General features: G+C 36.2%; 1 protein-coding gene across 1 annotated transcript; it reads left to right on the forward strand.

Moving 5' to 3' along the window:
* The first annotated feature begins 7,023 nt into the window (after positions 1 to 7,023).
* LOC131163703 (uncharacterized) lies at positions 7,024 to 23,946 on the forward strand. The gene is made up of 5 exons (XM_058120390.1): positions 7,024 to 7,263; positions 13,304 to 13,413; positions 14,925 to 15,532; positions 17,767 to 17,881; positions 23,562 to 23,946. The coding sequence occupies exons 1-5, from the start codon at positions 7,189 to 7,191 to the stop codon at positions 23,602 to 23,604; spliced, it is 951 nt and encodes a 316-aa protein (XP_057976373.1). The 5' UTR covers positions 7,024 to 7,188; the 3' UTR covers positions 23,605 to 23,946.
* The last annotated feature ends 351 nt before the right edge of the window (positions 23,947 to 24,297 follow it).

Raw genomic sequence — 24,297 nt, forward strand, 5'->3', positions numbered from 1 at the left:
TGTATGTTATTACAGCATCTGATTTCAGAAAAATAAATATATTTATACATGCTTTATGTTTGGGAAATATTGCTGTAAAAAATGATATGTTTAAATATGTATAAAACCTGTTTCGTATGGCATGAGTATAATTTATAATGAAATACTGTTTTTTGGGAATATGAAAAAGATATGGATTTTGTATAATGAAAAATCGGCGTACGGGTCGAGAGTTTTATATGTTTGCCGGTGTACAGGCCGAGCTATGGATATGTTTGCCAACGTATGGGTTGAGCTATGGATATGTTTGCCGGCGTACGAGCCGAGTTATGGATATGTTTGCCGGCGTACGGGCCGAGCTATGGATATGTTTGTTGGCGTGCGGGGCGAGCTATGGATATGATTTGCTGGCGTATGGGCCGATGATTTTTATGATGTATATAAATATGCAAAACAATATGATGTCATTGACTTGGCAAATACTTCAAACGTCCTGCTAATAAAATAAAGTTTTTTTCCCTAATTTTAAATTCAATCATTAACCTAAGCAGCAGAAGACCAATCATATAAAATAAATCCACACATAATACAATACGAGAGTGTCAAATCATCCCACAATATACAAACATCACTATTTTCACGAAACTACCCTTACTGATACCAAGGGTTTACAAAACATGCCACTCAAAAATAATACTCACTCTCAAAAAGGGCAGTATAACAGTCCCTCTACCTACGAGTCTGCTCCGCTCGCCTAACTAGTTCACCTGAAAAATAATTCAATACTGAGATGAGCCAACGCTCAGTAAGACGAAACATGCTATTACTAGTGTGTGGCCACTGAGTTTGGTAAAAATAATCTGTTTTAAGAATAGTATGAATAACTGAACCTGAAATGCTGAGATCACATTACGTATAATAAAAACATTAACTACATAACCTAACATGCCAATCTGTATGAAATTACTTTTCATATTAATCCTACTATTCCTGAAAGTCTGATAATACTCATAATATCTGAGAAATTTCCCTAGATGGTTGTATGTCATGATTTAACCCCTTATGACAAGGTTGTGCGGCCCGAAGGCGAGACCTATCTTGGCTGGCCTACCAGGGTAAGTTAACTGAACTTCGACAGTCTGATCGGCCCCCTCAATCCATATCTGATGGAGAGCCTGTCCCGACGTGGGCACGATCGACCTCATACCACTTACTATCTGACTAAAGTGGTTGCACTCTGAACTGAATGTTTGTAGCTACGGTACCGTGCTCTGCTGTCTGATTCATCAGGGTCTAATACTATATAGGTAATTGATATCTGTAATATACTGTTTTTACTGTGGTTTCTAAAATAATCATAACCCCATAGAATTTATCTGAAATTCTAAATAAACTGACTGAAAATTTGATTTCTGTATAACTAAACTGTTGTCTGAATATCTGTATATTGGGGCGTTATGGTACTGATAAATGTGTTATTATGAAATTATTGAAAATGCATATTTCTAAGTATACTGTACACTGAAAATTTTGTCATTCTATAAACATGCAAATATCATGGTATTTCTGTTAATAACTATAACATGGTATTCACAAATTCTATAAATATAGTACTGTTTCTGTTATCAACTCAAGTCACACAAGTAAATATTAATATTACCAGGCTCCGAAAACTGTATATATAGTTTGAATAATAAGTTAATACAGGCATATAATTTGTACTGAAATCATATATGGTTGCCTAGCATAGCATGTTTCTCTTACCTGACTACTGGAAAGACCCTATAGTATACTGGTCCAACACCCGCAGGGCTTCCTACTCAACACCTTGAAAATAACATTCGGCAGAACAGAAAATTATTATTTCTTTGTCTCTATCATTTCCTACAACTGACAGAAGGCCAAAAATTGAATAAAATGTCTTACCCTGATTTTGGGGAGAAATTCGACTCAATCCTACCAACGATCCGCTCCAACAGACTTGAAGAGAACTCCACTAGGAGCGTCATGGCGGCCTCAGATCGTCGATCCGGTGACTAACGGGGCCGAAATCGAAGAAAAAAGGGAGAGGAAACGTAGGAGAGAGAAAGAAAAGAGAACGACGCTGAATTTCTACATTAATCCGAGGTTTTGCACTATTTATACTGCGGCCTTCGTCGACGAGCTACGTCATCTCGTCGACGAAGTCCAGAAGGAGGTTCATCAACGAATACCATCTCCTCGTCGACAAAATTCAGAATTCAAAAAATGGCCGCTTGGTATTTTCTCATCGACCAAATGCTACCTCGTCGACAAGGTCCTCATGTACCGTCGTCGACGAATCCCCTGTGTTCGTCGACGAGGCCCTAGGAAAATTATTAGGTTATTACATTCCAAAATGCAACGTCACGTTCATCGACGAAGTAGGCTGCCTCTTTCTGTTACTGTTACCATTTCCCTCCCTCTTTATTATTTAAATATCATTATTCTTTAGGTCGTTACAATACTAGTATGAAATATCCATTTATCACAGTTTGATTATATGTTATATGGTATTAGAACCTGGTTGACTTGGTTTAGGCTAGCACTTGCACGATACCGCTTCTATGTGTTCATGATTCATCATGATATTTGTGTTAATGCTGCTATACGGAGTAGCGTGAGGTTGGATGGTCGATGTGGTTTTAAGAAGTGTGAGCGCCCCTGGTGTACGGACTAGGTCTGGCAGACCTATAGACTTACAGACTGTACTATTGACTTGGCAGTGGTCGGCCAACCATTGTCAGGTCCCGCTTTCGGGCCACACAACCCAGTCATGTGGGGGTAATACATGACAACAACTAGTTAACCTACCAGGGTTGTTTTCGTATTATATTTATATGAGATGAATTATGCTATGAGAATCCTATATGTTCTGCTATGCTTTGATTATACATGTTTTTCCCATAAATGAGATATACAGTTTTACTAGTTATGTTTATGTAAATGATTATATATATATATCACGAAAATGCTCATGTTGCCACACACTAGTATTAGTTTATTTCCCTTACTGAGAGGTGTCTCACCCCGAATTTCATAAACATTTTAGGAGCCCCTGATAGGAGAGCGAATAAAGTTCCGCTGAGATAGTACCGTTGATCTGCCCTCTCTGAAGGGTAAGTGTTTTGGTTGGGTTAGATGGATTTTGTGGAAGGCGACCCTAGGTTTCTTTTGGATTGTGTATTATGTTACATAAATACAGTGGTTGTAGTAACTCTGGTATTGTGATGAGTGATGTTGGGTTTATGATATTATATGATTTTATGTTTCCTGCTGCTTAGGCTTCCGTATTGTGTTTCTGGTATATCCCTAGAACCCACGGGTTCCGGTTGATTATGACCTACCAGATTTAATATGTTGGCATTGTATTTTATCATTTAAGGAAAAAAATATATATATGTGGAAATTAAGCAGGTCATTACACCCATCACCAACTTTGTGTATACTCAATATACTCCAAAGATATAGCAATCTAGAAGGACAACATAGACCTTTAATAAATTTCAATATATATAATTATTGAAACCCTTAGTTCCAAATGACAAACTACAAAGAAACTTTCATTTCTATTTGCCCTCTTAGACATGCATATATATTGCCCAGAACATTATATACTACACAAGAAAAATGTCTCATGCTAATCATTCAAAATTTCATTCAATTTATTTTCTATCCCTCCATTCCACTAACCAAGCATGATGTAAAAATTAGTTTTTCGTGTTCGTTAGTAAACAAGAAATTACTTAACACATGAAATTCAACAATAAAAAACACATTGGTTAACACTCCTTTCGTCCAGATAGTGATTTTTATTTTTACATAACAAATTGAGTAATTAATAATACAATTAGTCATCATGCCTAGTTAAACAATACCTGACTTCCAATAACTTGCTTCTTGTCCAATGTTCACCTACATAGATGTCATCATAACATAATTAAACACGATTTCTTTTCATTCATGTTGGAATTGGTGTGATCCCAAGAGGGAAGAGGGAGTGAATTGGGTTTTAAATTTTTTTTTTCTAATTTAAACATTTCGCCGATTCAACAAATCATATCCCATTTTAATTATGGTCGTGTATGTAAAAACTGAATAAGCAATATGTGCAGACATACACGTGTATCTCATTTAAAATAATGTATGCATGCAATTTGTTATAACCATAACAAGCACACACATATTGAATTTAAAGTGCATAAATTAAATGAGATAAGGAAAGAGTGACACACGATATTTGTTATCGAGGTTCGGCCAAATCAACCTACGTCCTTGCCTTGGGCATACCCCCTAAGGATTACACTATCCCTACTCACTTAAACGGGCGGAGCAGAAACCATTACAACCTTTCCTTACAGGGCAAGGTAAATCCCAGATCAATTACAAGGCTGAGCCCAACTTATCTCATTTACGGGACTAAGACTCCCCAGTTCAATTTTCGGGTTGAACCTAACCGGTCTCACTTACGGGGCTGAGACTCTGCAGTTCAATTTACGGACTCAACCTAACCGATACATTAAAACATTTTTGTACATGATAAAACACTTTTAAATTTAAGTAGAGATGCATAAGTTTAAACTCTAAATATATGCACTCTAATATGATATGAAATATATGCTCAGTAGAGTAAGGGTGTGTTTCTCAAAATATTTTTGCAATCTTTGAACATAATATGTATGATGAAGACTTCAAAGATTTAAACTCTAAACCAAATATTTATCCAAAAAATATTTTCAGTAAGACGTAGGAGAACCTAGGGTTTTGGTTTCAAATGATTTTGCACAAAACAAAAATACAAACATTTGATATTCAATGTGCAAACCAAAGCAAGAATGTATTTCTCCAGTATAATATTTACCATGGAAATATATGGAGAAATGTCAAAGCAAACTCCCAAAATGATTTTCAAAGTGAAAAGGAAATGAGAGAGTTAGTACCTTGAATGAAAAACTAAATGCCTATAAAATTTGTTCTCTTGTAAAAATGAATTACAATAATAAATGAAAGAGAGTTTTGGAGAGTAAAAGATTTGCCTCAAGAAATAGTTTTTGTAATAGAAAATAAGTTAGGGGAACTTTGATTAACAAGAGGTTAAAAATATTTGAGAGGAAATATTTGCTAATCAAAGTTGTTAATCAAAGCAAATGATGGGATATTTATAGTTTTTAAATAAAATATGACCGTTGGGACAAATTAAAAACTTTGGAAATGTTTTAATTCAGTTTTAACCCTAATTACCCCGATAAAAAATTGGCAACCCGAGAGGTTCGGTTTGTTGACCCTTAGGGTTGGTCGATCGAGTTGGTCGACCGAATAGACTCTGAGAATTTGAATTGAAATTCAGGTTCAGTTTGTCGAAGGTAGTGGCCAGTCGACCGAGCAAGGCGAAAATCCAAACTTTCGAGGTTCGGTCACCGATCCTCAAGTTCGGTTTGTCGGATCATAAGGTTCGATCGCCTGGGGCCTTTTTGAACTACAAGTTCGGTCACCCAGGAATAGTGGAAATGCCAGTGACCAAGGTTCGGTTGATCGTGGGAGCTACGTTAATTTTGGTTCGATCGCCCGAGGCATGGTCAATTTTTGACCTCCATCCAGTTCGGTCGATCGAGACATTTTATATTGCCATGGTTTGGTCACCCGAAACATTACAAAAATGGCCTTTATGTCTTGTTTGGTCTCTTGTGCAATTTCAATCCCGATGAAAAAGCATGTGGCATTAAAGTGTAAGGGTCATGGTTCCAATTGTCATTCAATGGCTTAAACTTTTTAATTAAATCCAAAAACTCAATGTCGGTCGATCAAAGTTTGCCCTAAGGTTTGTCTATGGCCTTTGGTTTCCTATGATCAGTCTAAGGCTTATCTGAGCATCAAGTCATATCATGCAGGATGTATGCATTTATTACAGACCAAAGATATATAAAAATTAATGCTATACAATTAAACTCAAATGTCTTCTTCTTATCCTCTGCTCTTTGACATCATTGAATACGCTAGTTTGAGCTTTTCAGTTCTGTCTTGATTTCTATGTTCTCTTGATCTTATGTGTGATCTGAATTATACCTGTTTAGCACTTAAACATACACATAAGAGACACTTGTAGTTGCCAGCATCAAAATAAAGATCGGACTCAAAAAGTCAATAATTCAATTCAAAGGAACTCGACCATTTCAAAAGAACTACATAACCTTTTCTTTGTTATAATGTAGTTTATCAACTATAACCCTCAAGACATTATTTGACCTTAACATTTGAAAAGACAAATTAGACATTTTATTATTATTACTTAATACACCATTAGAGGTAACATATTCTTACACAGCTACGCCCATAAAAATAAGACACACCTTTCACCAAATAGGAGCAAAATGGTGTTTATAATAAAATTTATCTAAAATACACCCCTAACCCTATATTTGGCAAAATCTATGCTCCAAATACACTTACAAATGTCCCATATCTAACAAAGATAAAATGGACTCCACAATAAAATCGAATAAATCATCATTTACCTTTCCTTCCATAGTTTTAATATATTGTCTCTATAAAAAGAGTGAAAGTTAAGAGAGAGAAAAAGTTATAGAGTTGTGGGCTATTGGGCTCTTTTATCATTAGGGGCCGTCAAGTTGCATTAGGATTAAAGGTATATTCGAATTGAATCAAGTTGATACAATAAAATACTCAAGTTCGACTCGAACTAGATTAATTTAATAATTGTTAAACTTAAACTCGACTCGACTTGACTTGACTTGATTACAAATTAATATTAAATGCTATTATTAATATTAAATATATTTATAAAAATAATATTAAAATTATAAAATTAAAAATCTCGATTAAGTTTAAAATTTAACTCAAATACTATTATTGAACTCGAATTTGACTTTATAAAATATTTGAATAGTTTGAACTCAACTCAAATTCAAGTAAAATTAAGTCACGTATAATTAAGAAAGGAGTCAAACTTGAATAGCTCCCGAATAAATTTGTCTTACTTATACAAATCGCCTATTCCAAATAAAGCCCACCACCAGCCGGACACCGCCGCGGACGCCCATGTGCAAAAGAGGTAGATCCAAACCCGCCAAACCAGACCCGAATAAAGGGTCGGGTGCGTTTTCATTTTCCCCAGTCTGTGTGGAGGGTTTAAGCGATATGCGAGTGGGATTTTGAAAGCCAACAGAAAAGAGAATGGGGAAAGGAACTGATCTTTGGGACGATTCTGCTCTCATCAACGCCTTCGACGACGCCATCGCCAAATACAAGGTCCTCTCTCTCTCTCTCGTATCCGCCATGTTTAGCTTCCTATGACTATTCTGGCACAATGAATATGCATGCGCTCACTGCTTCTGCATCTGTAATTACTTAGTTCATTGCTCGGGTTTGTTGTATTTTATTACATAGATATGATGATAGCTGGATGTTTATTTAATTACTCCTGAAGTGAAATTAGCTAGAACGAGGATGTTGGGTAACTTGGGTTGGAGCGACAAGACATTGGAGATTGATTTGGGGATTGAACGTGACGAGTAATGTGATAAGGAGAGACTGGGATGAGTCCATACTACATATGAAAATTAATAAAATTTTCTGCTGCCATAATACAATTCAAATTGAGCGGGGAAGAGAGAATGATATGAAACACTAATTTCCTTTAAAAAGAATTATAAATGAATCACTAAGTTAAAAAGGAAAGTTCTCATGGCCTACCAAAAACTCTTCCACCAAGTCTGCATAAACCCTTCCATCAATCATTCTACCCAATGTATCAATCACAATAGTGAAAAGGAAGGAGAATTGAGGATCTCACTGTCTCGGACCCCTATTAGCTCTAAACCAAGTTATAGCCTCACCCTTCACCAAAAAACTACAGCCAAAAGGCACCCCCTAATTCATTTCCTTCATCTCGCCACAAAAGCTTTTCTATCCAAGATTGTATCCAAGCAGCCTCTCTTAATTCTTCGAACAGCATCCTCAACGACCTCATTTGCTACCACCGCTGCACCTAAAATCTGCCTATTACCCTTTGAACGCACTCTGACCATGGAAATGGTATTTAACAAGACACTAGCCAGTCTCTAAGATAGAACTTAGTGAGGATCTTATGCACACCAATCACCAAACTAATAGGCCTAAAGTTGTTGATTCTAGTAGCACAATTTTTTTTTGGGTACCAGGGCAATAAAAAATTAAAAATCAAATTAACGCTCTATTCCTTCAAAAAATGTCAACTGTCTTTAATAAATGCCATTGTAACACATTTGGCACAGGAGGCCTCTCTCTCTATATATTTCAAACACAACACCTCTAGTATCCTCATGCTCAAAAGGCCTCTCTAACCACTTTGCTTTCTTTATGGAAATAGGGCACAAGGTCCAATGCCTCAATCATAGCCTTACCTTCATCCTTCTTAGAGAACAAGTTTCTAGAAAAATCAGTAATCATACCCGCAATGCACTTAGACTCCCTAGTAAACACACCTTTATCATCCTCCAACTCTCTTATGAAATTCTTCCTCCTCCTACCAATTGCTACCTGATGAAAGAGTCTTGTATTATAATCCCCCTATAAACTTCTGCCATTAATTAACTGCTTTTGCCAGCTAGATCTTCTGAGAGAGGTCCCTCCTCAGCTAACCAAACTATAACACCTAGTTCACGTAAATTGTAGAATTTTTTTCGTCCTTTTATGTATTTTTTGTTCTTCTGTTCTCTGGATTCTGGATCTCCAAGAGGACTCATTGTCCTCCAAGACTTGTACTCTGCGTTTTGTTGTCTTCCTTTATCCAAAAAATAATGCCTTTCTTCCTTGAATGGATATCACCAAAGACCTCCACATTCCAAATTTGAAATTTGTCCATCATAAACTTCCGCGTTCTCGTCAAGCAAGAACCCTTCCAGTCGCCCACTCGCTAGCCAATATCTGGGATTCTTGATGTGTCAATTTCATAGATACGAAATGGAGTTGGGGCCCCACTTTGTAGTATTACATTCAAGAAATTGGGGGTAGTGATCAGAAATCACTCTAGAAAGTGCTTCTTGAGCTAGGTTAGGTGCGGCTTCCTTCAACCTTTAGTGAATAAAAATCTGTCAATCCTAGTAGCTACTAACCTATTATTGGTAGAAAACCAGGTGAACTGGGCATTAGAGAGAGGAATATTCCTTAAATCACAATTCCTAATTAAAGAATCAAAACCCCTCATGGTATGAGAGATCCTTGAACCTCCCATTTTTTCATTAGTGATACTAATACCATTAAGGTCACCTTTTAGACACCAATTTTGAAAGCACAAACCATAAACTGCTGCTAGCTCATCCAATAACCCCTCAATTGAGGACATTTAGGACCATAATCTGAGGTGCACCCACTACTGCTCCTTACACTTGATGTCTAAATAAACAGACACAAGAAAGAGCCTAATAAAACATCCATCTTACGAGAAAACCTAGAGCCTTAAATAAACATAACTCCCTGAGGATCTAGTAGAGGCTAATCATGCCCAATCCTTAAACCTAGAATTGCATCCATCCACCCACTCTTGCTTGGTCTCTTGTGACAAGACAATATCAGACTCTAGAAAGTTTGCCAATAATCCCCTTAACCTCATGATGTTTAACCAAGCTCCCCAACCCCCTAACATTCCAACCAAACAACCTCATCCTAACACCTTGCTATCCCCAACTCTTTCACCCTTCCTGCCTCCATAATTGACTGCAGAGGGCCACCATAGGCCAATTTTTGCACCTTTTATGCAATTTTTTTTTCCTGCTCATAAATTATAGGGGAGACAGTGATCTGCAGAGACTGATCTAGAGGGTTAAGTAGCGTGCATCTCAACCTATCCAACAACTCTTGTGGATCCTGTTTGCCCCTTTCACCCCGTAGTGGATCTAAGGTTCCTGGCTCCTGCATTCCCCCCCAGGTTAGGGCCTAGAATTTTTTCATTGAAGCAAGTTTTTGATGTGGTTGTTTACAGTTGTTTGTCTTTTGAATTCTTAGCTTAAACCACATTGTTCAGATGCTTGTGTGCACCTGGCTTTCTATTGGGTTCAAGAATGCACTTCAAATTTTTTTTGGGCTCCCCTATTTTGTGTTCAAGAGCACAATAAGAAGTTTGTTGGTTTGATAAGCTCTTTGGTGTACTTCATTGTGGGATTCCTAGGTTTGAGGGGATTTTAATATATTCTGGGCAAATTTCACTATTTTTCATGTTAGTGGGGACTCTGAGAGATCTTTAAACCCTTGGGGTGTGGTGGGTGGGTTTAAAAAGGGGATTTGAGTGCTTTTGATTGCCCCTCTCAAATCCTACCGAAGGGGGATGGATAAGAAATTTGCTAAATATCTCTTTTAATAAATGGGGTAATTGCACTATTTCCAAAATAACCATCTCCAACAATCCCAAGAACCACCATCGTCATTTTGTTATTGTTCCCATTACTACTGTTAGCTGCTCAGCATTCCTACTTCTGTATCACCACAGTGACAATTTTCACACACCATCCCTCCACCAATGGCACAGCTATCTTACTGCTGCAATTAAGAAACATTTGACCAGCAACACTCCCACCAATTCACCACCACCACTTTGATGTCTCCACCATGACTACAACCTCCACCGTATCAGCACCATAATTACCTTGATACTTCCATGACGACTACCGCCTCCATCTCCCAACTGCTGCCCTACCACTGGAGTTGATTAAACGCCCCCCCCCCCCCCCCCCAAAACCATCACTATCTTGTCACCACAATCATGACCAGTTGACCTTGACCACTATCTCCACCACATCAAAGCCACTGCCTTGCTAGCTGCCACTCTTTCCACGGCACCACCACCACCATTACCTTGCATCTATTTCCATTGGCATATTTTTTTGGATCAGCAAAGGGAAATTATATTAAATGAGGCATCAAGGGGATGCCTCCCAAGTACAAAGAAAAAAAATGGATGAGAAACAACCCTTACTGAAAAGTATCAAGAAGATGAAGTATTACAAAAAGGGGGGGGGGGGGGGTGTCCCTTTCAACTAGCCCAAAATGCCAACTAGAGATCATAATCCAATGGTCCATGACACCCTGAATAGGAGAGATAATTACTTGAAAGGCTCTTCTGTTCCTTTACAGGCCCACAGTTGACTTCCCACTGTAGCTGCAGTGACCCATTTCTGATTTACAATGGAGATGGCTAGGTTCCACAATTTCTTCGTCCAAGAACAATGCAGGAGTATGTGATCAACCGTTTTTTCCTGCTCCAAGCATAAAAAGCTTCTATTGACAGGAGGGAGGCCTTTTTTCTGAAGATTGTCTATAGCAAGGATTTTTCCAAGAGTAGCTACCTATGTGAAAAAGACAACCTTTGAAGGGGCTGCTGTTTTCCAAATCAGCTTCCAAGGGAAGTTAGAACTGCTCCCAGGCAAAGAACTAAGGTGTTTATAGAAAAGCCAACAGTGAAGTTCCCAACCTCAAAACCCTTTAGGCTCATCGGAACCAGCCTGACAATGGGACTTATAGAGACTGCTGAAAAAATCCGTAAAAATATCAAGTTCCCAGTCAAAACATTTATTCACACAACACAGTTCATCCTACTAATTCTGACACCTCCATTTCATCCTCTATTTGTATTGCTCTGAAGGTCTCTGCATGACATCAGTGTCTTATCTGATATTCTTTTTGCCTAAGTAATCCCTCAGGTTATACGAAGAGTAATACAGATGCATACATTGTCTGTCTGCTTTAGATATACTTGCTGTTGGATCTTCTTACGCCAAGTGGCAGTACTAAGTGGCCATGTTTTGAGAGTCAGAGGTGGGCACACAACTTTACTCAATGACAAGACACATTTATAAGACAATGGCCTTAATGCTGTGCTTCTGTGAGAACTCCACTCTGAAAGTTGAGGAAATACAGTTTAGAAGTACAGGGGCAACCAATTTCAGAACTTGTCACATTCAATGTTTTAAAAGGCAAAGGCATAAGATGAGGCGTTTTAACTCTAAAGAGGTGAGGCATAAGCCTTAAGGCGTTGGTGCGTAAGCCTTTTGAGACTTTTATTTATAGATAAAAATATGTAAATGAATTACATATATTATAAAAATGAAGAAAAAATTAAGAAAACCACAAATATAATGTAAAAAAATCAAAGACAATTTGCAAACCACTTGTTGGCCATTTCAAAATTGCTAAATAGAATTCATTTCATAAATCATGACATACAAGAGATAGCTATAATATTACGAAGTTCGAATTAATTTCAAGATCTAAGATACAAATCTCAACTATTTTGGAAAGGTTGAGGTTCAATAGTTTTGGAAATTAACTCATTAGATCAACTCTCAATTATTTCGGAAAGGTTGAGGTTCAAGAGTATTAGAATCTACTCAAAGTCATATTATGACATTCCTTTTATATAAACAAAGAGTTAAAATTTTCTATCCAAAAATCTAACTTGAGAATCACACACTCAAAATGCATGACCGCTAAAAAGGTGCAAAAAGCGTGTCTTTTATACAAATGCATAAGCCTTAGCAGGTAATGCATTAGCTTTTTTGGGATTTGGTGTTTTAGATTGAGCCTTAGGGCTTTTTAGGCCTGCCTGCCTTGCCTTGAGGCAATCCTTGATTGAGCCTTTTAAAACATTGGTCACATTTGATGGTGGAATAAACATGCATAACTTGTCATCTATAAAAGAAGAAAGTGTGCATAAATTCTTTATATTTATATTCTTATATATTTTTTGATGGATGAGTACAAGGCTTGATCCAATGATAAGGGTGTCACACCCTGATTTAGGTTACAGGTTCAAATTACGGAAGCAACCTCAGGGGTAAGGTTGTGTATATCTTTCCTTCCCTCGATTCTCAATTTGGCATGGGACTATGGGAGCTTTGAGTTCTGGAGCATTGCATTTGATTTCTATTCTTTTATTTTAGTTTTAGAAATCGCATGATAAGGAACTGTCAAACTGATAACTGTGTTCTTTTGACATGTAGATGAGGTGGGTTCTAACTTGTTTTTGTTTTCTCTAATTTGATTGGGAAAATAAAAAAATGAGGAGAACAAATGAAAAAGAATGTCCAATTGGGAAGTGGATATGAAAATGATAATTAGGCTCTAATTGAAAAGTATAAATATGAAAAGCAGAGTATCTGTTTTTGATGACAAAACTTGTTCATTTTTTTTGGCTTTCCATTCAATAATATTTACTTTTTGCACCTCTGCTAATTTTTTTCCTGTCTGGACAGCATTTGCTACAAGTTTTTCCGTGCCAAAAATTTGTTTATTCATTTTCTTCACATATTTGGTCCAGCTAATGCATAGTAAAGGATACAACAATTGTTCAGCAGAGGAAGGAAATGTCATAAGCCGTACTGGAGATAATGCGTCTGCTCCTGTTGATGAGATTTATGAGGCTGAAAGGTTAGCCTATTACTTTGCCCATTCCTTAATTTCCTCTTGGTCATGCTTATTATTTTTATGAAAGATTGAAAATTTTTAGTATTTTCATCAGATGAAATCTGATATTGAATTTTCCCACATTTTGTGTTTGCACAACAGAATATGATACCATAATCTTCAGCAGTAATTTGCATATACACAGAATAAATGACTAGAAGATTATGTACTTGAAGGCTCAAGTTAAATGCTTCCTTTCCCACTTTAATATTTAGAAGTTCTACAATATGAGACAGATTAATGGAATAAGCTTACCAATCAGCATATATATATATATAAATGATTAAAATTTATTTGATTTAATGAAAAGATATGAATTTGATTGCAGCATTAACTGTTCATAAGTTATGAAGTTAAAATGAAGGCCACTAATTGTGAGTTCATCCATCCCTACAAGTTGTTCTTATATCTATTAATTCAATAGCTTGTAACTTGAATTTCTGTAGATGGTTTATTTATTTTAACCAGATTTACTCTCTTATTTAGTTATTTCCTTTTGACTTCCATCCACCAAGTTGTAAAATTTCTGGGTCATTAGGGGAAGGCTAAAAAAAAAGGGCAGCCCGGTGCACAAAGCTCCCGCATATGTGGGGTCTAAAATTTCTGGGTCATTAGGGGAAGGCTCTAATAGGAAAATGTATTGCATTTTTTGGAATGCGTTATCCAAATAGTAAGTACCAAACTAGGAACCCTTTTTTATATATAACTTTTCAAGCCTTTTTTATGCATATGAGAATACCCTGAGGCTTTCTTCTTTTTGGTTTATCCTGAGCTTTATAAAATTTAAAATTGTTTTTGAGAAAACAAATTTGAAGCCTTGGATTTGGGTTTTGTGAATTTGAACAAAGCTCAATACAATATTGTATGGAATTTTATCCAAATTCACACAATGTCAAATCCATGCTCCTGGACACACAGTAAAAGTATTTAAATATTCGCAGAGAACCATCAGGAGGCAGCAATTATGTTTAAGACTAAAAATTTGTATTCCGTTGCCTTTCTATCCATATTTTTGTCTATTGTTTTGCTTTCATTATTTTCCCACCTCATGTTCTATTTGTTCATTAGAGTTCTTTGAGTATTTTTTTAACAAAAGCTTTAGATTTTAGAATTAGAATATTATTTGTAAAATGTTATTTAGAAAATTTAGAAAATATTATAGCTTCTATGTATCTTTTGTTATCCCGGGACAACTCCTTGTCCATCATGTACTGTGCTTCTTGGTTTTATAGATACTGTCTTCTAATTTTTTTTTAATGTGTGATTAAGTTATCGATTTGGGAATCAGCTAACATGTGGTGCAATCATGACAGTCAGAATAATGCAAGTGTATACTCAAAAACTGAATTTTTAAATAACAATTTTCTTATGTCCTGCAACGTAGTCATTATTCTTTTATATTTGTTTATCTTTGCCTTGTATTCACTATGCTAAGTTTTTTTAATTTGTTCCTTTTTTTTGCCTTATATGTTAAGATATGAGGAGGCTGATAAGGACAGAATTGTTCCGTCAAATATTGCAACAGAAAGGGGAGAAACTAGTAATCTTTCTTCAGTTGAAGAAAATAAAAAAGCAGTTGCATATGTCCTTGAAAGCCATATAGGTTCATCAAATGGTGCACACATGCAGAATGAGCTTAAAGATTATTCAAATTCACAAGGTGCAGAAGATTATAACGACTTACTTAACCAGTATTATGGGCTTGAGGAGCAGAGGCAAAAAATTCTACAGCGACTTCATCAATTGGGCAGTTGGAATTATGACTATTCTGCTGAAGGGTCTGGTTCATTTCCACAGTGTGCTGATTATTCAACTTCTCAAGAGCATCAACCTCCTAGAACCCAAGCTTCGCATCCAGCCGCTGCCTGTTCTTATTGTCCATGTGCTTGTCAATGCTTGTTGGCTCCATGCTTGTCTGTACCTGCTTGTTGTATGAATGGGACATATGTTGGTAAAACTTGTAGTGTTGCTACTATGGCAGAGGGTTCAGGAAAGTTGTCCCCTTTCAAAGATGGTGACATCGTTAGAACTGCAATGTGTGCTGCAGAAAAAGCAATTTCTTCCATGAAGATGAGAACTTCTGGTAAAATTAGAACATGATTGAAGTTGAGCATCTTTTCTTTTTAGAGTAGTAATATCTTTAATATGTTTAAGAATTATAGTTACTGAGCGTTGACCAGTATCAGTCTATCCGATGGTTCAAGATTTATACTTGTGGGCTTAGGGGTTTGAAACTTGCTTTTGACTCTGTATTAACAAGGGCATATGTGCCTTTATTTTGTCTGTTGAGACAACCCTTGCCATGCACTTTAATTCTTTGGATTGACATAGTATATATAGATAGTGCAGAAGAAGCAGAGTTCAGTGCTGCTTGTGATTAGCAACGGAGCATTTAGTCTTCTTCAGTGATGCGTACAAAATGATGCATGTAATGTTAGTTGCAGTCATATTGAGGTCACACATTGATACCTTCAATTTCTCCCTGTCAAATTTCTGCCCTTGGAAAGTTCTGGGCCCTACTGCTGTGGCTATTGTGTTTTTCAATTTTGTTCTTGTTCTTTTGTTGTCATTTTCTGTTTTCTCCCTGTACTATGTTCTTTCTGGCAGATCATTGTTTTTGTGCGATTTAAATTTATCGAGTTTTGGTAGGATAACAAAACCCACACTTCCTCCAGGTTGCTTGCCATATTTGATCCTGCTGAAACTTAAAAAATTATTTCTATGTTGCTCTAATAAAACCTTTGCTTTTGCTCAATCCACGCCTCTGAACTCAAATTTATGGCTCCACTTTTATTGTCACGTTACTCCCATTTTATTCTCTACAAATGGATGATTACTGCCAAAGTGTTGTGTTGGCAATACTCTCTCTCTCTCTCTCTCATATACACATGCACAAACTATACTTGTGCACACATGTACAGGCAAAAGTTAAAATCCTTTTGGCATCTGGTGTATTCAATTTCATATTGTTTATCAGGGATTCAGGATGATTGACTCAGGGATCTGGTGGAATTGGAACCAAATTTCTGATGGCAATATAGATGCATTTGGTTAATGGGAACAGTGTCCAGTTTCATCAGGTTCATATAATAGCTTGAACATCTTGCTTAGGTGCTGTCATCATATGATTTTAGTCGATACTGTGGTAGTAATTGGCTTCAGTATGACATGTCTATGATGGTACCTAGTGACCACTAGTGAAGGGATGACCAGACATTCATTATTATTTCAGCAAATAATATCACTTCTTGCTTTCCTTCCATCCATGCGAAGAAAGAAAACCAAATACGCTTTTAAAGTGTTTTATTAAGCTAGCAAATTGATAGAGACCTTATTAATGTAATATAATGGAAATTCAATACAGTCCCTTTGGCAAGGAGGATGTTATGAGCCGTAGATAAAGCTTGTTTTTCATCTTTCTAAAACTTCATGTGCACTAGCATATGCTGTGTGATTAGGCAAGATAATTTTTTTTTTGGTTTAAGATTAGGCCATATATCTTGTTATTCCCACTAGCTACTTTTTTGTCCCTCTTATTTGAGAGAAAGTCTGTTTGACCATCATGTGATATAAATTTTAATGTGTTCTGCTCCTCTTCTGGATGCATTTTTTCTACTTTGCTATTGTGGGACGATACTTTGTTTTGTTAAGCAATAGTTAAATGACAAGAACCTAGGCCATTATTGTTGCATGTTCAGCCAGGATCTGATTTTTGGCTATTTTAAAAGACAAAAGTGCTGATGGATCAAGGAAGACAAGGGATTTTAATTTTATGACCTGCAATATGAGAAATCAACAATAGGCTTTAAAGCAGAAAGAAAAAGGGAAAAAAATGAGATTGCTAAAGCACCATTCTCCAAAATCTGAAGGTTTTGCTCACTCTTTACGAGAAAGACATCAAAGCAGTTTAGACCTCTTAATTTAAGTATGTACAATATTGTACATTTTTCAGTACATTCTTATACTTGCTGCCAGAACTGCATTAGGAAAATTGGTAATTATTTGATTCCTAGTGCATTAGCAGAGTGCTATATATTATATATTTTGAACTATAGTCTCAATTGGTCATATTCAAAAAGAAATGACTTGGAAATATAACATGTTGTTGTTGTTGTTCTCAATTGTCCCAAAAAAAAAGAAAAAAAAAAAAGAAACTCCCATACCTTGTTCTGTGAAAAATCTGAGTTTTACATTATGTACTTCATGATGCTGTTCTTAATTGTTCTTTTTGTCATTGTATATTAGGCACAAACATGTATTAGAAGGCATATAATATGCATCTTTTTGTATAACTTGTTCCTATGTTACATGAAACAGGGGAAGAGACTCAGGAAGAGAAAAATAAATGTGAAATGGGACAAAGTGCCAACTCTGAAACAGATCTTACTGCCGTTTTGAATGCTTGGTATTCTGCAGGCTTCTACACTGGCAAGTAAGTGCATCCTGTAGTCTTTACTTAAAAATGTTTTACTTGAAATATTACTTTATAAAAAGAAAAAAGAAACACAACTTTTGGTGAAAGCTACTTCTTATGCTGCTCCAGCACCACAAATGTGGTCTTCTTCCTGTGCTTTGAGAGTAAACTAATCATGTAGTCCTGTTGGATTCTACTTCTGTACTAGGCTTTTAAGGATCAGATTCAAATGAATTCATTATGATCTGACCACATTTGATATAAATATGCAGATTCTGTTCATTGGGTTCTGATTGCATCCAACTAAATTAGCAATATAATAATAATGCATACGATTGTGTTTGGTTTTTTGTTAGCTTGGCAGTATGAAGAACAGATATAAGCTCTTTAAAACTCTCTGAATTTTTGAACATTTGTCTTATGTACTAAATTAATGATCATCTGGGGTGCAAAAAGTTAAGCTGTTCTTTCAATTGTGTGAGCCTCTCTAGATGTTATAAATAATAGTGTCAATGACCAAGAAAATCCTAAACTTTGGCCTAATTTTCAATTTTTCCTTAACAATTCCTTGAATTACAGCCCTTGCCATTAATCACTCTAGACATCCCATTTTGTCCGAGGCTTATATGACACACATTGGGTAAAATCCATTAATGCAATAAAAAGAAGAAAATACAACAAAAATAAAAAATACAGGGAAAATGGAATTTTTACATTGAAAATAAAAAAAAAAAAATAGAAGAGGAAAAATGAAATAAATAGGGTGGGCAAGATTCTCCATGCTTGCACCTACATAGACACACAAAAGAATGTCAGTTAGGAAATCAGAATAAAAACTAATTGGTTTTTTAAATTTGATCGAACAATTTAAAGTTGATCAATCAATTTAATTAACAAATTAGTTTTAAGTTTGATTGATCAATTTTATAACTGATTGATCAATCAAATTTAAATCTAGTTGCTTCCCTCGGTAGAGAACTTCAGAAGGACACAGACACACACAGAGGGTGAGACACAGAGAGAGTAAAGAAAGGATTTGTTCATTGAGAGTTTTGAGAAAGAATTGTGAGACAGAGACAGACAGGCAGAGATTGAAAAAAATTGAGAAAGAAAGAAGAGCTGGAGATCTTGAGGTTCAAAGGAGAAGAGCAGAAAGTTTAAAGGAAAGGTGATTCGGAGGGCAAGAGCAGTGTAGTAAAGAATTCAAGGAGGCTTGGGAAAAAGAAGAGGAAGTTGCAAAGTCAAAATTCAAGGACGGAGGTAAGTGTTGGTTAATTTGGCATGAATTTTGTTTCAATATCTGGCAAATGCTGAATTTTGAACTCAGGATTCATTAATTAGAGCTTTAGTTTAGATAAAACAGAAATTAAGATTTTCCCCATAATATCCCAAATAAATTCAGGTATTTGATCAGAATTTGGAATATCCAGACTAGGGTGTTGACTTGGATCCGGCCTGAAAGCTTGAGTCAACTTGACTCGGGTCCAAGTCAATTGACCCGAATACCCAACCTGGGTCTAACCCAAACTTTTTGACCCAAAGTCAATGTTGACTTGGGTCAACCTAGCCCAATCATCCCGATTAGCTTGCGACCCAATTTTAAATCTAAGCCCAAATGGGCCTGGTCCAACCTAAACTAAAGCCCACGAACCCAGAGCCCAACCTTATTCTAGCTTGACCTAGCTCATACTTAATATAGCCCCAAGCCCAAAACTAGCCAGAGCCCAACAAGCCCAAGCCCAAGCCCAAGCTTGAAACTAAAAACTGAACCCAAACCCTAAACCCTAACCCAACAAAACCCTAAACCCGAGCCCTAGCCTAACCCTAAAACTAACCCTATTCAACCCAAACCTCGATCCCCCTTGTTTGACTGGAGAGAAAGTAATAAGAAAAAAAGAAAAGAAAATTAAAAAAGAGAAAAAAAAAAAACAAAAAGAAGGATTGAGATAACATGAGAAGAAAGGAGATCAAAAAAGGGGGTGGGTACTCATCTCTATAGGTTTGGATATGTTGGTAGAAAGCTCAAAGCTCTCTGCTTTTGCTTTTGAATCAAGACCTGCAAAAGAAGAAAATCAAAGAGAGAGTTAGAAAGATCAAAAGAGAGGATGAGAGAGAGGAAGCAGAAAGAAAGGGAGAGTGAGAGAAGAGAGAAAGAGAGATCAAAAGAGAGGAAGAAAGACTAAAAACAAAGAGAAGGGGAGAGCGAGAGAAGAGAGAGAGGGATTTAAAGAGAGAAAGAGAAAGCAGGAAGAAAGAGAGAGCGAGAGAAGAGAAAAATAGAGAGAGAGAGAAAGCAAAGTGAAAGAGAAAGAACAGAGAGGGAGTTTCGTGCAAGAGAAAGAGAAAGAAAACAAAGAGAAAGTGAGAGAACAGAGAAGCAGAGATATAGACAGAGATTCGTGTGAGAGGAAGAGAGAGAAGAAAGAGAAAGAACAGAAGTGGAGAGAAAGAATTAAAGAAAAGAGAGGAAAAAAAAGTTTTTATATATACTAGTGAGACACGTGTTACCATCTATACGGTGACACGTGGCACAACTAGGACCGCACATTTGGGGAGTGACGTGGCGCGATCCTAGCTGCCCAATGTGTGTTTTCTCTAGACGAATGGATTGCTGCCACGTCAGCGATTCGTGTCAAATTCCCATAATCAATTGATACCTGCCACATTGTGGGTGACGTCATGCTAATATCACCATATTGCAGAAAGTTCCAAAAAAAAAATGAAAATAAAAAAATAGTGCCACATGTCACCACTGCTGGCTAACACGTGGTTATCCTTTCCCAACTGGGTCATCTAGAGTTGACTTGTCGTCCGAACTGTCGGTTCATTTAAAAATTGATTTTTAATTGATTTTTTTAATTTTTAAAAATTGAAAAAATAATTAGAAAAAATCAGAAAAAATATTTAAAAAATTTAAAAAATAAGTAAAAATTGTTTGAGTTATTTTGACTTAGATAACAAAAAAATAGAAAAACAAAAATACAAAAAATGAAGAAAAAAGTCTTTAAAAATCTCAAAAAAATGTTAGAAATTCTAAAAATTTTGTAAAATTTTGGGAATATTTTAAAGACTCTTTTTGATCAAATTTGATGAATTTATTTGATTATTATCTATCTATCTATCTCTATATATATATATATATATATATATATATATATATATATATATATTCTATTTTTGAGTGTGTGCGTCCTAATGATTAAACAAAAGGGTAAAGAGGTGTTTCAGATCTCACCTATATAACTCTCCTCCTTTGGAGGTCTTATTAGACTTTTTTAAATCGTACCTTATTTCAAATTTTTATTTTCAAATTTAATATTTATTTGTTTTTTTTAAGGAGTTAATTAAGACCACTAGTACCTTCCCCTCGCATAATTGAACTCCCGATCCCAACTTTGGTAAATGCAGACCGAGACTACTAGTTCCTTGGCCTAGGATTATTCTAAAAACTAATCAAGAAGTAGTAATTAGGTGAACTAACCGCGCGTAAAAAAATAACAAGTTAGTGGTGGCTTCATCAAACATTCAATATTATTATTTTTTGCCATTTCGGACCCTTCTACCGGACGTTGCAACAATCACTGCCATAACATGAGCTCAAAGATTTTATTCCTTGTCTTTCCTCCTGAGATCTCTATTTTCCCCTCAATTTCATTGTCCCAAGATCCTGCAAAGATCCCACAGGTTATCTCTTGAGGCCTTTTAAAGCTGTTTAAGATGGAAGATCATTTATGGAGTTCGAACAAAGATGGTGTTAGAATACCACTGTACCTAAAAGCTTAAGCTGTTAGATTGTGGACCAAAAATGTGTTTCAGGCCTTACACTCTCCTACACATGCAGCTCGACAGCTTGTGGAGACATAAATAAACGATAAACAACGCCCACTATAGGAAATTAGATAACTCTTAAGAAACAGATAATAAATGCAGGCAACAAGACTAGAACCTAGGACCTCCCGGCAACCTGACTCTGATACCATGTTACAATACCACTTTACCTAAAAGCTTGCGCTGTTAAGTTGTGGGCCAACAATGTATATCAGGCCTTAACAGATGGATGTGGGTGATAAAGATGATTGCAGGGATTATGATGACTGCTGATGATGTAGGTTTTGGCGAACATGGAGGTAGTTAGCTGGGTTAGTTTGATTAGTTGGGGAGGAAGGAGGAAAGCAGGAAGATGCGTAAAAATGAGGATAAGGGGGAAAAAGAACAAAAGAAGATGGTGATATGATTGCCATGAATTGCACCGTTCTTGCTAACATATGATGTATTTGTTTGGAGAGGAATGCCATAAATTTTAAGGGTGTCTGCACTTCTATAACTTGATTTGAGGCAAAGGGGTGTTTCTTGCTTCAGTTTGGTGCTTGGCAAATGGTTTGCTTCATTGTAATTTTGATTTTATTTTATTCCTTTTTTTTTTTTTTTTGTTATTTGTTTGTTATCGGAGGAAGCCTTGTTCTCCTTGCATTGTACTTTGCATTTTTTTCTCTAATACTTCTTTGTTTATCGAGAGAGAGAGAGATTCTAATGCAGGCTATTTAGGGGCAGTTGTGTGGTTGACTTGATATGATCCGTGGTGCTCATAACTGAGTTCATTTATGGCTGTGATGGAGGCTTCAGAATCCAGATGTGGCAGTCAGCCAGGATGTTGCCCTCTGTCTCCATCAGCAATCTGTTTATCTTTTTTAAAAATTAATCTGTGGGCATTTTTTAGAGTGACAGAGCTGATGACGAAAGGGTGATGGCTGCCAGTCTGATAAATCCAGGCAATTATCAATCAATAGCAGGAAGGTTCCAGGAAGCTCCAAATACATAATTGTGACTCTCTCTCTCTCTCTCGTCTTCCACTAAATGCTCAGAACACGAGTTTTGGAGGTGATATGCATGCCCTCTTTGCAGAGAAGAAAAAGAGGTCAGGTTGCTTGATTTGTGAAGGGAAAAATAGAGAGGAGGCAGCATGAAAGAGGAGGAGAGAAAAGAGGAACAAGGTTGTGCAACATCATGTGATCAATGGCGAGAACAAGGAGGTGACACAAAGGAGGAAGAGGACAGGGAAATGGAAGAAAAAGGAACAAGGCTGCGTGATATCATGTGATTGACAGCGAGAGTTGCAATTCATTACACTGCAATAGTTAAGTAAATCTAGGAATTGCACTGCAAATGGGTTGGAAGTTTTATGACAATCAACATGTTGGACCTACCTTTTAGAACATAAGTATCTAGGTTGTCACTATTCTTTATTACGGTGATAATCTACGAATAGGAACACAAGTGGTAGAATTAGCAAATGTTTCTTTAAAATGTCAAAAACAACTCTATAATCATTAGATAACTCAGGGAAGGCAAGTTTCTTAGTTGAATCATGCCATCAGTTAATTATAATGCGTCAGCTGTTGAATTGGAATACCTACTGTAGTATTAGATGAAAGCTCTTGTGTTTGGGAGCATGAGTGTGGGGCTTGAATTGTGGGGAATTTGACAAAGTTCTATAAAATTTCCTTTTGCTTTTTGTCCAAATTAAGTCTACATAATTCCAAATCCAAAGCTTGAACTCTGTGCTCCCAAACACAATGTTAGGATGCACAATTCCTTTGAATAATCAGATTTTTGTTTCATATGTTCATATTTGTTTCTCAACGATAAGTATGGCTGTCCCTGTGAAATCCTGTGCCTGAAACCTGTCATTGTGGTGTAGGTATCTAGTGGAGCAGGCTACTGCAGGGAAGCGGCATTTCTAGACTCCCTCCTGCAGCAGAGGCAAAAGTCAAGCAGTCTGAATGATACAAACAAATGGTTTCCCAGCTGTCTGATGAAGGAAAGGAGTGGTTGCATCATTAAATTTGGTTATAGCTAATGGAAATCATGACAAGGCATTGCGACGCAGAGTTATAGATCTTTACCTTGGCATGGAGTTTTTGTTTGTAACGTTCTGATCGGCTGCCGTGACTGAATACGATCAATTAATATGATTTTGTTTAATACAATTTGGCAGGTTCTTGTATTCTCCACTCATTGGGCCCTATTTGGTATAGTGTAGAAACATATTATAAAAATGCATTTGTTGAATTTGCTGACTTTTAGTCTCTGTTGTCGGAAAAAAATTGAATCTCAAATTTCATAAAAAAATTTAATATTTAATATTTTTTATTAAATCATTCATTTTTGTATACATACTTTTTAATTAAATTTAAATAAAATGATCATATAAAATTAAATTTAACTAAAAAAAAAAATGCATAGATATTTTAAAAAATGAAAATAATAAAATCCAATTATAAGATATTTTTTGCTTTTTATTAAATTATTATGTGTGACAAGGATAAGGTTGTTAATGTAAAGTTGATTTTTAAAAAATGACAATTAAGTAAAATAAATATAATGGTTTTTATAAATTTTTATGATTTTAATCATGTTTTTATAATATTATTTGA

This window comes from Malania oleifera, chromosome 9 (assembly GCF_029873635.1).
Source record: "Malania oleifera isolate guangnan ecotype guangnan chromosome 9, ASM2987363v1, whole genome shotgun sequence".
Lineage (NCBI taxonomy): Eukaryota > Viridiplantae > Streptophyta > Magnoliopsida > Santalales > Ximeniaceae > Malania > Malania oleifera.

What these genes read in the sequence shown, in the direction of transcription:
- LOC131163703 (XM_058120390.1), top strand. Translation starts at nt 7,189, where the DNA reads ATGGGGAAAGGAACTGATCTTTGGGACGATTCTGCTCTCATCAACGCC. An exon ending in CATGAAGATGAGAACTTCTG is followed by an intron (nt 15,533 to 17,766) that starts GTAAAATTAGAA and finishes TACATGAAACAG; the next exon opens with GGGAAGAGACTCAGGAAGAG. An exon ending in GCAGGCTTCTACACTGGCAA is followed by an intron (nt 17,882 to 23,561) that starts GTAAGTGCATCC and finishes ATTGTGGTGTAG; the next exon opens with GTATCTAGTGGAGCAGGCTA.